The 12,874-nt window shown below is 49.2% G+C and overlaps 1 protein-coding gene across 1 annotated transcript in view; it reads left to right on the top strand.

Annotated features, from left to right (window-relative positions):
• Nucleotides 1–11,874, top strand: part of LOC124004954 (cytoplasmic dynein 2 heavy chain 1-like) — a 176,945-nt gene extending 165,071 nt beyond the window's left edge. Inside the window, exons 29-33 of the mRNA XM_046313758.1 lie at nt 1,746–1,835; nt 4,962–5,071; nt 5,522–5,603; nt 8,044–8,160; nt 11,425–11,874. Coding sequence (XP_046169714.1) covers nt 1,746–1,835; nt 4,962–5,071; nt 5,522–5,603; nt 8,044–8,160; nt 11,425–11,583 — 558 coding nt within the window. The 3' untranslated portion in view covers nt 11,584–11,874. The remainder of the gene's footprint in view (nt 1–1,745; nt 1,836–4,961; nt 5,072–5,521; nt 5,604–8,043; nt 8,161–11,424) is intronic.
• Nucleotides 11,875–12,874: the final 1,000 nt, after the last annotated feature.

Genomic DNA, 12,874 nt, shown 5'->3' with positions numbered 1-12,874 from the left:
ATAATCCTGTGTGGAGCTGCCTTAAAGGATCTTATCTCTCTCTGTCTCTCCCTATCTCTCTCTCTCTGTCTCCCGATCTCTCTCTGTCTCCCTATCTCTCTCTCTGTCTCCCTATCTCTCTCTCTCTGTCTCCCGATCTCTCTCTGTCTCCCTATCTCTCTCTGTCTCCCTATCTCTCTCTCTGTCTCCCTATCTCTCTCTCTGTCTCCCTATCTCTCCCTATCTCTGTCTGTCTCCCTATCTCTGTCTCTCTCCCCGTCTCTCCCTATCTCTCTCTCTCCCTCCCTATCTCTCTCTCCCCATCTCTTGCTCTCTCTCTCTCTCCCTATCTCTCTCTCTCTCTCCTCATCTCTCGCTCTCTTTCTCTCTCTCTCCATCTCGATGTAGCTCCTTCACTCTGCACTGTAGCTGCCTGGAATTTACATAGGTGTGTGTCTGTCTTTGTATAGGCTAGGTTATAGTATGTATGAGATGTGTGTTCTACCTATCTGCCTCAAATATTTTATAGTGTGGTCCTTACCAAGGCCAGCTCAGCTCACAGTAAGGTTGAGCTAGGCTGGGGTGGGTTAGGTTGAGCTAGGCTGGGGTGGGTTAGGTTGAGCTGGACTAGGCTGGGCTGGGTTAGGTTGAGCTAGGCTGGGCTAGGTTAGGTTGAGCTGGGCTGGGTTAGGCTGAACTGTGCTAGGCTAGGTTAGGCTGGGCTGAGCTAGGCAGAGCTGGGTTAGGTTGAGCTGAACTAGGCTGAGCTGGGCTGGGTTAGGTTGAGCTGAACAGGACTAGGCTGAGCTGGGTAGAGGAGAGCAGAGACTGACTGGCAGCCGTTTAGCTCTGCTAATGACTCTAAGCCTGAGAAGTGTGTGTGTGTGTGTGTGTGTGTGTGTGTGTGTGTGTGTGTGTGTGTGTGTGTGTGTGTGTGTGTGTGTGTGTGTGTGTGTGTGTGTGTGTGTGTGTGTGTGTGTGTGTGTGTGTGTGTGTGTGTGTGTGTGTGTGGTCTCTAGGGGACACAGCTTTGATCTCCTTCTAATAGCATATGGAATAAGACCTGCTACTCCTAACCTGCTCTGGGAGTTAAAGCTCTGGAAAGTGAGCCCTTCATTTGAGAACAGACACACACACACACACACTAAAAGCAGCAGCATAGGAACAAATGTATTCTGTTCTCTTCTATCAGTCCACTGTTAATGTGAATCCTGTTCTCTCTCTCTCTCTCTCTCTCTCTCTCTCTCTCTCTCTCTCTCTCTCTCTCTCTCTCTCTCTCTCTCTCTCTCTCTCTCTCTCTCTCTCTCTCTCTCTCTCTCTCTCTCTCTCTCTCTCTCTCTCTCTCTCTCTCTCTCTCTCTCTCTCTCCTCTGTCAGTCCACTGTTAATATGAATCCTGTTCTCTCTCTCTCTCTCTCTCTCTCTCTCTCTCTTAATCTCTCCCTTTCTCAGTCTGTTAATTGAATCCTGTTCTCTCTCTCTCTCTCTCTCTCTCTCTCTCTCTCTCTCTCTCTCTTAATCTCTCCCTTTCTCTTAATCTCTCCCTTTCTCTCTATTCTCTTAATCTCTCCCTTTCTCTCTATTGCTCTCTCTCCCTCTCTCTCTCTCTCTCTCTCTCTCTCTCTCTCTCTCTCTCTCTCTCTCTCTCTCTCTCTCTCTCTCCCCTCTGTCAGTCCACTGTTAATATGAATCATGTTCTCTCTCTCTCTTCTCTGTCAGTCCACTGTTAATATGAATCTGATTGTCTCTGTCTGTCTGTCTTTGCAGTGTCCGTTGAGCTGGCAGAATAAGTGGGAGGGGCCAGAGGAACCCATGCAGTACCTGAGGGCTGTGGTGGCACGGGCTCTTGCTATACAGGTACACACAGACACATGCACAGCTGTTTGTGAAATGTGCTAACGTGAGGGATGACCAAACATGCAGAGAGGAGGAAACATATGAATAGACTTTTCCCTCCTTATCTGTTTAATTACTGCTGTGTGTGTGTGTGTGTGTGTGTGTGTGTGTGTGTGTGTGTGTGTGTGTGTGTGTGTGTGTGTGTGTGTGTGTGTGTGTGTGTGTGTGTGTGTGTGTGTGTGTGTGTGTGTGTGTGTGTGTGTGTGTGTGTGTACAGTGTGGTTTGTGTGTGTGTGTACAGTGTGGTGTGTGTGTGTGTACAGTGTGGTTTGTGTGTGTGTGTACAGTGTGGTTTGTGTGTGTGTGTACAGTATGGTGTGTGTGTGTACAGTGTGGTTTGTGTGTGTGTGTACAGTATGGTGTGTGTGTGTACAGTGTGGTTTGTGTGTGTGTGTACAGTATGGTGTGTGTGTGTACAGTATGGTGTGTGTGTACAGTATGGTGTGTGTGTGTATGGTGTGTGTGTACAGTATGGTGTGTGTGTACAGTATGGTGTGTGTGTACAGTATGGTGTGTGTGTACAGTATGGTGTGTGTGTACAGTATGGTGTGTGTGTGTGTCTGAGCGTGTGTGTGTCTGAGCGTATGTGTATGCGTGTGTGTGTGTCTGAGCGTCTGTCTGAGCGTGTGTCTGAGCGTGTGTCTGAGCGTGTGTGTGTCTGAGCGTGTGTGTGTGTCTGAGCGTGTGTGTGTGTCTGAGCGTGTGTGTGTGTGTGTCTGAGCGTGTGTGTGTGTGTGTGTCTGAGCGTGTGTGTGTGTCTGAGCGTGTGTCTGAGCGTGTGTGTGTGTGTCTGAGCGTGTGTGTGTGTGTGTGTCTGAGCGTGTGTGTGTGTATGTGTGTGTGTCTGAGCGTGTGTGTGTGTGTGTGTCCGAGCGTGTGTGTGTGTGTCTGAGCGTGTGTGTGTGTGTGTGTCTGAGCGTGTGTGTGTGTGTGTGTGTCTGAGCGTGTGTGTGTGTGTGTGTCTGAGCGTGTGTGTGTGTGTGTGTCTTAGCGTGTGTGTGTGTGTGTGTCTGAGCATATGGAGGTAGGCGGACAGTGAGTCCGAAGAGAGGGAGGAGTGGAACGGCATCCTCCGGTAGTGCCAGAACGCTTTTCTGCCAAACACACTTCCAAGTGTGTGTGTGTGTGTGTGTGTGTGTGTGTGTGTGTGTGTGTGTGTGTGTGTGTGTGTGTGTGTGTGTGTGTGTGTGTGTGTGTGTGTGTGTGTGTGTGTGTGTGTGTGTGTGTGTGTGTGTGTGTGTGTGTGTGTCAGTCCGGTGTGCACCTGTGTCCATGCGTGGTGTGTCAAACGGGCCCAGCCTGTCATCTCATACCCTTAGTAAGGTGTTCCATCCATTAACTAGCTCTCCTTTCCTCTACAAGCAGCTGATATCACCAGGGAAGATGAATTAGAGGAATTACAGGGATAACAGGACAGGCATGGAGAGAGACAAACTGACCTTGACACACACACACACACACACACAGAGTCACACAGAATACTAACCACCACACAACACTAAGTCTGCATTATTCATGGCTTGGGACAATCTCACAGTGTGTGTGTGTGTTATTCTTGTGTTTATGTGTGCTTGTGTAACTGGGGCATTTGTCTTCAGTGACAGCTTGCCCACATCTATTTGTCAGCCAATTGAGATAGACAATGAGCTTAAAAAGAATCAATTTATTATAAAGATTAAATCAGATCGTAGCTCATTCTGTTTGTAGTCTGTCAGCATGTTTTTCAACTGACCTCAAATTCAGTTTTTTTTTTGTCGTTTATGAGGAAGCTGCTTTCCTGCCTAAAGTTGGTTAAGGTGAACAAAATAGAATCATAGCATGTTCATCTACTGTTAATCTTCTCCCTGGTGTTCTGCCATATAAACAGGACGATGCCTGGTATTCATGATAAACAGGACGATGCCTGGTATTCATGATAAACAGGACGATGCCTGGTATTCATGATAAACAGGACGATGCCTGGTATTCATGATAAACAGGACGATGCCTGGTATTCATGATAAACAGGACGATGCCTGGTATTCATGATAAACAGGACGATGCCTGGTATTCATGATAAACAGGACGATGCCTGGTATTCATGTCTGGTCTGCAGACGACTACTTCAGTGTAGATGTGGTGACCGTGTTTACACACACACACACACACACACACACACACACACACACACACACACACACACACACACACACACACACACACACACACACACACACACACACACACACACACACACGGTGCCTGCATCTCTCCTGTTTATCTGTGTCTCTGATAAAAGGACAAGGAGACAGAAGCACATTTAATTTAACTCCCCTGACTTCCTCCATCCATCCCTTTGTCTGTCTGTCTGACCGTCCTCTGGCTCTGTTTGGACAGACTTGTCTCTATAACACAAACTGTCACACACACACACATTCACACACACACACATTTTTTTTATTTATCTGTTATTTTACCAGGTAAGTTGACTGAGAACACGTTCTCATTTACAGCAACGACCTGGGGAATAGTTACAGGAGAGAGGAGAAGAATTAATGAGCCAATTGTAAACTGGGGATGATTAGGTGACCGTGATGGTTTGAGGGCCAGATTGGGAATTTAGCCAGGACACCGGGGTTAACACCCCTACTCTTAAGATAAGTGCCATGGGATCTTTAATGACCTCAGAGAATCAGGACACCCATTTAACGTCCCATACAAAAGACTGCACCCTACACAGGGCAGTGTCCACAGGGCAGTGTCCTACACCCAATCACTGTCCTGGGGCATTGGGATATTTTTTTAGACCAGAGGAAAGGGGCCTCCTACTGGCCCTCCAACACCACTTCCAGCAGCATCTGGTCTCCCATCCAGGGAAAGGAGAGCTAGTTAATGGATGGAACACCTTACTAAGGGTATGAGATGACAGGCTGGGCCCGTTTGACACACCACGCATGGACACAGGTGCACACCGGACTGACACACACACACACACACACACACACACACACACACATACGCACACACGCACGCACGCACGCACGCACGCACACAAACACATACATACATACACCCACAGAGACTCATGTTGTATTTCTGTGTGTGTAGAGTTGGGTGGAGCGTGCTGAAAGACAGGATCTACTGTCTGATGCTGTTGATCTGTCTGAACTCTTCCACCCTGATACCTTCCTCAACGCCCTGCGACAGGAGACTGCCAGGTAACACCCCACAGTGTGTGTGTCAGTCTCTTCCTGTGAATATGATGTGTGTGTGAATATGATGTGTGTGTGTGTCAGTCTGTTTCCGTGTGTGTGTGTGTGTGTGTGTGTGTGTGTGTGTGTGTGTGTGTGTGTGTGTGTGTGTGTGTGTGTGTGTGTGTGTGTGTGTGTGTGTGTGTGTGTGTGTGTGTGTGTGTGTGTGTGTGTGTGTGTGTGCAGTCTCTTCCTGTGAATGTGTGTGTGTGTGTGTGTGTGTGCAGTCTCTTGTGTGTGTGTGTGTGTGTGTGTGTGTGTGTGTGTGTGTGTGTGTGTGTGTGTGTGTGTGTGTGTGTGTGTGTGTGTGTGTGTGTGTGTGTGTGTGTGTGTGTGTGTGTGTGTGTGTGTGTGTGTCAGTCTGTTTCTGTGAATATGACTTGTGTGTGTGTATTAATAACTAGTTTATTTTGTCAGGTCTATGGGCTGTTCCATGGACAGTCTGAAGTTTGTGTCATCATGGAAGAGTCCCATAACAGAGGCTCAACTCCAAGTCAAGGTACAATACAACAACCCAATGATGCTGCAAACTCTCAGGGAATAGAGAAAGACAGAAACATGGATAGAGGGTTGGAGAATGGGAGGGTTGGAGAATGGGAGGGTTGGAGGGTTGGAGAATGGGAGGGTTGGAGAATGGGAGGGTTGGAGAATGGGAGGGTTGGAGACGGGGAGGGAGGGAGACGGGGAGGGAAGGGAGGGGGGGGAGACGGGGGGAGGGAGGGAGATGGGGAGGGAAGAGAGGGAGGGAGGGAGACTGGGAGGGAGGGAGTCTGGGAGGGAGGGAGACGGGGAGGGAAGGGAGGGAGATGGGGAGGGAAGAGAGGGAGGGAGACTGGGAGGGAGGGAGACTGGGAGGGAGGGAGGGAGATGGGGAGGGGAGGGAGACGGGGAGGGAGGGAGACGGGGAGGGAGGGTGACGGGGAGGGAGGGTGACGGGGAGGGAGGGAGACGGGGAGGGAGGGAGATGGGGAGACACGGAGGGGAGGGAGGGAGGGAGGGAGATGGGAGGGAGGGAGACGGGTAGGGAGGGAGACGGGTAGGGAGGGACACGGGTAGGAAGGGAGACGGGTAGGGAGGAGAGGGGGGAGGGAGGGAGACGGGGAGGGAGGGAGACGGGGAGGGGGAGGGAGACGGGGAGGGAGGGAGACGGGGAGGGAGGGAACGGGGAGGGAGGGAGAGGGAGGCGGGGGGAGAGGTGGAGGGAGGGATGGGGAGGGAGAGAGATGGGGAGGGAGGGAGACGGGGGGAAGGGAGGGTGGGAGACTGGGAGGGAGGGAGGGAGACTGGGAGGGAGGGAGACAGACAGGGAGGGAGGACAGGGAGGGAGACAGACAGGGAGGGAGGGAGACAGGGAGGGAGGGAGCGGGGAGGGAGAGGGGAGGGAGGGGATGGGGAGGGAGGGAGATGGGGAGGGAGGGAGACGGGGAGGGAAGGGAGGGGGGAGACGGGGAGGGAGGGAGATGGGGAGGGAAGAGAGGGAGGGAGGGAGACTGGGAGGGAGGGAGTCTGGGAGGGAGGGAGACGGGGAGGGAAGGGAGGGAGATGGGGAGGGAAGAGAGGGAGGGAGACTGGGAGGGAGGGAGACTGGGAGGGAGGGAGGGAGATGGGGAGGAGGGGAGATGGGGAGGGAGGGAGGGAGGGAGGGAGGGAGACGGGGAGGGAGGGAGACTGGGAGGGAGGGAGGGAGATGGGGGGAGGGAGGGAGGGAGACGGGGAGGGAGGGAGACGGGGAGGGAGGGAGATGGGGAGGGAGGGAGATGGGGAGGGAGGGAGACGGGGAGGGAGGGAGACTGGGAGGGAGGGAGGGAGATGGGGGGGGAGGGAGGGAGGGAGACGGGGAGGGAGGGAGACGGGGAGGGAGGGAGACGGGGGAGGGAGGGAGATGGGGAGGGAGGGAGATGGGGAGGGAGGGAGACGGGGGGAGGGAGGGATGGGGAGGGAGGGAGGGAGATGTGGAGGGAGGGAGACGGGGAGGGAGACGGGGAGGGAGACGGGGAGGGAGACGGGGAGGGAGACGGGGAAGGAGACGGGGAGGGAAGGAGACAGGGAGGGAGGGAGGGAGGGAGACAGGGTGGGAAGGAGACAGGGAGACGGGGGCAGAGAGTGCTACAGCTGCAGGGAGGAGACGGGAAACTCCATTCAGACGTCTCAGCTGAGAAAAAAGATTATTCATCTTTCACAATGATCACACACACACACAGACACACACACACAGACACACACACACACACACACACAGACACACACACACAGACACACACAGACACACACACACACACACACAGACACACACACACACACACCTGTGTAAGTCCTGAGTCACTAATATGACATCATCCTTACTTACACAGGAGAGAGGGCCTTCCTTCTTCCTCCATCCATTACGTGATTTGTTCTATCCCTCATCTCCCTTTCATGCTGTATGTCACTTAAATGGTTGTGTTTAGAGTTAACTGTGATTCGCAGCTCAGCTTCTAATGATGTACCTCTTTCTGTCTCCCCATCTCTCTCTCCATCTGTCTTTTTCTCCTCTCTCACCCCTCCTCTCCCCATCTCTTTCTCTCTCTTTTTCTCCTCTCTCACCCCCTCCTCTCCCCATCTCTCTTTTTCTCCTCTCTCTCACCCCCTCCTCTCCCCATCTCTCTTTTTCTCCTCTCTCTCACCCCCTCCTCTCCCCATCTCTCTTTTTCTGCTCTCTCACCCCCTCCTCTCCCCATCTCTCTCTCCATCTCTCTTTTTCTCCTCTCTCTCACCCCCTCCTCTCCCCATCTCTTTCTCTCTCTTTTTCTCTCCTCTCTCTCACCCCCTCCTCTCCCCATCTCTCTCTCCATCTCTCTTTTTCTCCTCTCTCTCACCCCCTCCTCTCCCCATCTCTCTCCCCATCTCTTTTTCTCTCCTCTCTCACCCCCTCCTCTCCCCATCTCTCTGTATGTCTGTAGGTGGGTGGTCTGCAGTTGGAGGGCTGTAGTTTTGATGGGGCTCGTCTGTTTGAGAACCGACATGACTCCCCCAGTGTGTCAGCTGTACCTGCCTGCTACATGGCCTGGATAGCACAGGTACACACACACACACACACACACACACACACACACACACACACACACACACACACACACACACACACACTCACACTCACACTCACACTCACACTCACACTCACACTCACTCACGACACGAATCATTGAAGCGCTCTCTGTTCTTTCTCTGGTCAGGGTCAGAGTTCAGCTCTGTGATTAGCTGTTGTCATGGCAACATAGTTCTTATTGTTCACATCTCCTCTGATTTACACTGAACACAGCATGCAGCAATTTCAACGATTTTACTGAGTTACAGTTCATATAAGGAAATCAGTCAATTTAAATAAATTCATTAGGCCCTAATATATGGATTTCACATGACTGGAAATACAGATGTGCTTCTGTTGGTCACAGATAACTTACAATAAAAGTAGGGCGTGAATCAGAAACCCAGTCAGTATCTGGTGTGACCACCATTTACCTCATACAGCGCGACACATTTCCTCCACATGGAGTTGATCAGGCTGTTGATTGGGGCCTGTGGAATGGTGTCCCACTCCTCTTCAATGGCTGTGTGTTGGTGTATATTGGTGGGAACTGGAACACACTCTCGTTCATGTAGATCCAGAGCATCCCAAACATGCTCAGTGGGTGACGTGTCTGGTGAGTATGCAGCCCACGGTTGAACTGGGGCATTTTCAGTGTCCAGGAATTAAGTACAGATCCTTGTGACATGGGGCCGTGCATTATCATGCTGAGACATGAGGTGATGGCTGTGGATGAATGGCACGACAATGGGACTCAGGATCTCGTCACGGTATCCCTGTGCATTAAAATTGGCATCAATAGAAAAGAGCACACTTCTTCAACGTGCCAGTGGCCATCAAAGTGACCATTTGCCCATTGATGCAGTCAGGTCATGACCCTGGTGAGGACAATGGGAACGCAGATGAGCTTCCCTTAGACGGTTTCTGACAGTTAATGATTCTTTGGTTGTACAAACCCACAGTTTTATCAGCTGGTCTTAGACGTACTGCCAAATTCTCTAAAACAACATTGGAGGTGGCTTATGGTAGAGAAATGACCATTCAATTCTCTGGCAAAAGCTCTGGTGGACATTTCTGCAGTCAGCATGCCAATTGCACACTACCTCAATACTTAGACATCTGTGGCATTGTGTTGTGTGACAAAATTGCACATTTTACATTGGTCTTTTATTGTCCCCAGCACAAGGTACAGCTCTGTAATGATCATTCTGTTTAATCAGTTTCTTGATATGCCACACCTGTCAGGTGGATTGTCTTGGCGAAGGAGAAATGCGCAATAACAAGGATGTAACCAAATTTGTGGTCAGCATTTGAGAGAAATAAGCTTTTTGTTCATAATGGAATAATTCTGGGATCTTTTATTTCAGCTCATAAAACAATGAGACCAACACTTTACACGTTGCGTTTTATATTTTCGTTCAGGGTTGTTTATTTCCCTAAAGGTCTTACTGTGTGAGAGAAGGAACAATATATTTTCTCCTTTGAACAGGCCTGCCATCTTTCTTCCCTCCCTCCTGGCCTCTCCCTCAGACAGGAAAGGTGATGCCTGGTATCTGACCAGTCACTTTATTAACCAGACACTACTTGATATACAGCATAATCCCCTCCCTCTACTCCCTCTGTTGCTCCTGTATCATGTCTAATGGCTGTAACGCCAGGCTAATGTGGATTCAACCCTGCTACAGTAGTTATCTCAGGGATCTGAGGCCCGTCTGACCGGCTTCAAACTGCTTTTACCGAGGCCTCGCCCAGTCTTTACCTCAACTGGGGATGTTAACCGTTAGTCGGTTAGCCTCCGGAAATACATTTGACCATTCATGTTTATCAGTCTCTAGGTTAATATGTATCATTTTGTGGGATTCATTTGGTGTCAGAGTTGAACAAATCTAGTCAGTCAATAAAACAGGAACAGTGTCTTGGTCGACCGGAATGATTATTTTGGCGAAAATAGTCACGTACAGTGAGTTTGTAGAGTTAGAAAGTAGATTACGTATGTCTCTAGTACAATGAGCTGCAAGCCAGAGGAGAGACTCGTTGCTAGGCAACTCACAGACACTGGCTACAGGGCGCAGTGGGAGAGAGGAACAGCGTGAAGCAGCTAACAACAGCTAAGCTAACAACCCAACAACAAAACAGTTTACCAGTATTTCTCTCCTGTACTACTCGTTTTCTATATCAACTTTCTTTTGTTGTCCAGAAGCCAAAGGCCCCAATTCTAGTCATATGAACAACCCATTTTAGTTGTTGCATATTTACATATTCCCTCTCTTCTTTCTGTCACATGAAACACATCAGGTGTTTTTTTTTACAACAGAGTTTTCCAGCAAATTGCATTTCGGTAAATGTTTGAAATGGATCTATTCAGTTCTGTGCTTCATTGCAGTAGTTTCATGGTCATTGCGAGGACAGGCTCGCTATTGTCACGTGTTCATTTTCTTTTGGGAACCTCATTTTACTCTTTGGAACAGAATGTACAGGTTGTTAACTGGTTAATGGGGGTTTGTTAGTCAGCAACAGAATGTACAGGTTGTTAACTGGTTAATGGGGGTTTGTTAGTCAGCAACAGAATGTACAGGTTGTTAACTGGTTAATGGGGGTTTGTTAGTCAGCAACAGAATGTACAGGTTGTTAACTGGTTAATGGGGGTTTGTTAGTCAGCAACAGAAAGTACAGGTTGTTAACTGGTTAATGGGGGTTTGTTAGTCAGCAACAGAATGTACAGGTTGTTAACTGGTTAATGGGGGTTTGTTAGTCAGCAACAGAATGTACAGGTTGTTAACTGGTTAATGGGGGTTTGTTAGTGCAATGGGGCGGCAGGGTAGCCTAGTGGTTAGAGTGTTTGAAGAGTAACTGGAAGGTTGCAAGTTCAAATCTCCAAGCTGACAAGGTACAAATCTGTCGTTCTGCCCCTGAACAAGACAGTTAACCCACTGTTCCTAGGCCGTCATTGAAAATAAGAATTTGTTCTTAACTGACTTGCCTAGTTAAATAAAGGTAAAATAAAATGGGGGTTTGTTAGTCAGCAACAAAATGTACAGAAATTTGCATCCTTAAACTACACACACACAAACACTCACACACACACCAACGGACCTGTGTGTTGTGTATATATTTATTTGCTAGATATTATAACTGCACTGTTGGAACTAGAAACACAAGCATTTCACTGCACCTGCGAAAACATCTGCAAATCTGTGTACGCGACCCATAAACTTTGATTTGATGTTAATCTAACATTGTGTGTGCTACATTGCAGTGTTCCAGTGGCAGCTACGGTCCTGAGGAGGTCATCTCTCTGCCTGTGTACACCAGCTCAGAGCGGGTCAGCGTGGTGACTCACGTCACGCTGCCTTGTGGAGGAAACCCTGACCAGTGGATTCAGAATGGAGCGGCCCTCTTCCTCAAACAGCAGTGAGACAGCCGGGCCAGGGAGCTAGAAGAGGGAGCTGCGGTAGGGGTTGGACTGAAGGAGCACAGAGGGTACACATGTTTCTCAGGAAGGTTATCGGGCTTCACTACAGGTGTTTGTTGTTGGTTTTTAAGTGGCGATAGTCTCCAATGTAATGTGTAATGGCACATGCTGGTTCTTAACTATGTTTGATGTCACGTTGCATTGTGAATGTTGATGTTTTAATGTTTACTCTTTAGTATCATCGTAGTCTGTTTGAATGTATTATTGTGATAATAAAGCTTTATTTACTCTAGATATCTGGTTTCTTTCCATAATGAGTGTTTGTATGTGTTGTAAAGACAAGCCCTGGATCAGGAGATACCTGTCCCTGGGTCTGACCTATTGATACTATACACACACTTCAACTCTGAGCCATGACACACACACACAGACATCAGACTGACCTGGCCAGTATACTATTCTAGTGGTATTTATCAGTGTGATTGGAGGGTCGGTGTTAGTTCAACCCCAGTGTGATTGCAGGGTCCGTTTTAGTTAAAACCTCAGTGTGATTGGAGGGTCAGTTTTAGTTAAACCCCCAGTGTGATTGGAGGGTCCGTTTTAGTTAAAACCCCAGTGTGATTGGAGGGTCAGTTTTAGTTAAACCCCAGTGTGATTGGAGGGTCAGTTTTAGTTAAACCCCAGTGTGATTGGAGGGTCAGTTTTAGTTAAACCCCAGTGTGATTGGAGGGTCCGTTTTAGTTAAAACCCCAGTGTGATTGGAGGGTCCGTTTTAGTTACAACCCCAGTTTGATTGGAGGGTCAGTTCTAGTTCAACCCCAGTTTGATTGGAGGGTATGTTTTAGTTAAACCCCAGTGTGATTGGATGGTCCGTTTTAGTTAAAACCCAGTGTGATTGGAGGGTCAGTTTTAGTTAAAACCCAGTGTGATTGGAGGGTTCGTTTTAGTTAAACCCCAGTGTGATTGGAGGGTCCGTTTTAGTTAAACCCCAGTGTGATTGCAGGGTCAGTTTTAGTTAAACCCCAGTGTGATTGCAGGGTCAGTTTTAGTTAAACCTCAGGCTCTGCTGGTGTTTGTGTGTGTGTCTCTTTCAGCTCAGTAATGACCCTGGAGAGGCTCTGATGGAGAAAGATAGGGGGAGGGGGGGAGAGATTGTGTGTAGGTGTGTATATGGAGAGGGAGGTGTGGATGTGTGTGTGTGGAGAGAGCACATGGGAGGAGGGGTGAGTGTGTGGAGAGCACATGGGAGGAGGGGTGAAAGAGAGTGTGTGTGTGTGTGCGTACATTCGTATGT

This window comes from Oncorhynchus gorbuscha, linkage group LG19 (assembly GCF_021184085.1).
Source record: "Oncorhynchus gorbuscha isolate QuinsamMale2020 ecotype Even-year linkage group LG19, OgorEven_v1.0, whole genome shotgun sequence".
Classification (NCBI taxonomy): Eukaryota; Metazoa; Chordata; class Actinopteri; order Salmoniformes; family Salmonidae; genus Oncorhynchus; species Oncorhynchus gorbuscha.
This window is presented reverse-complemented; position numbering and strand designations above follow the sequence as displayed.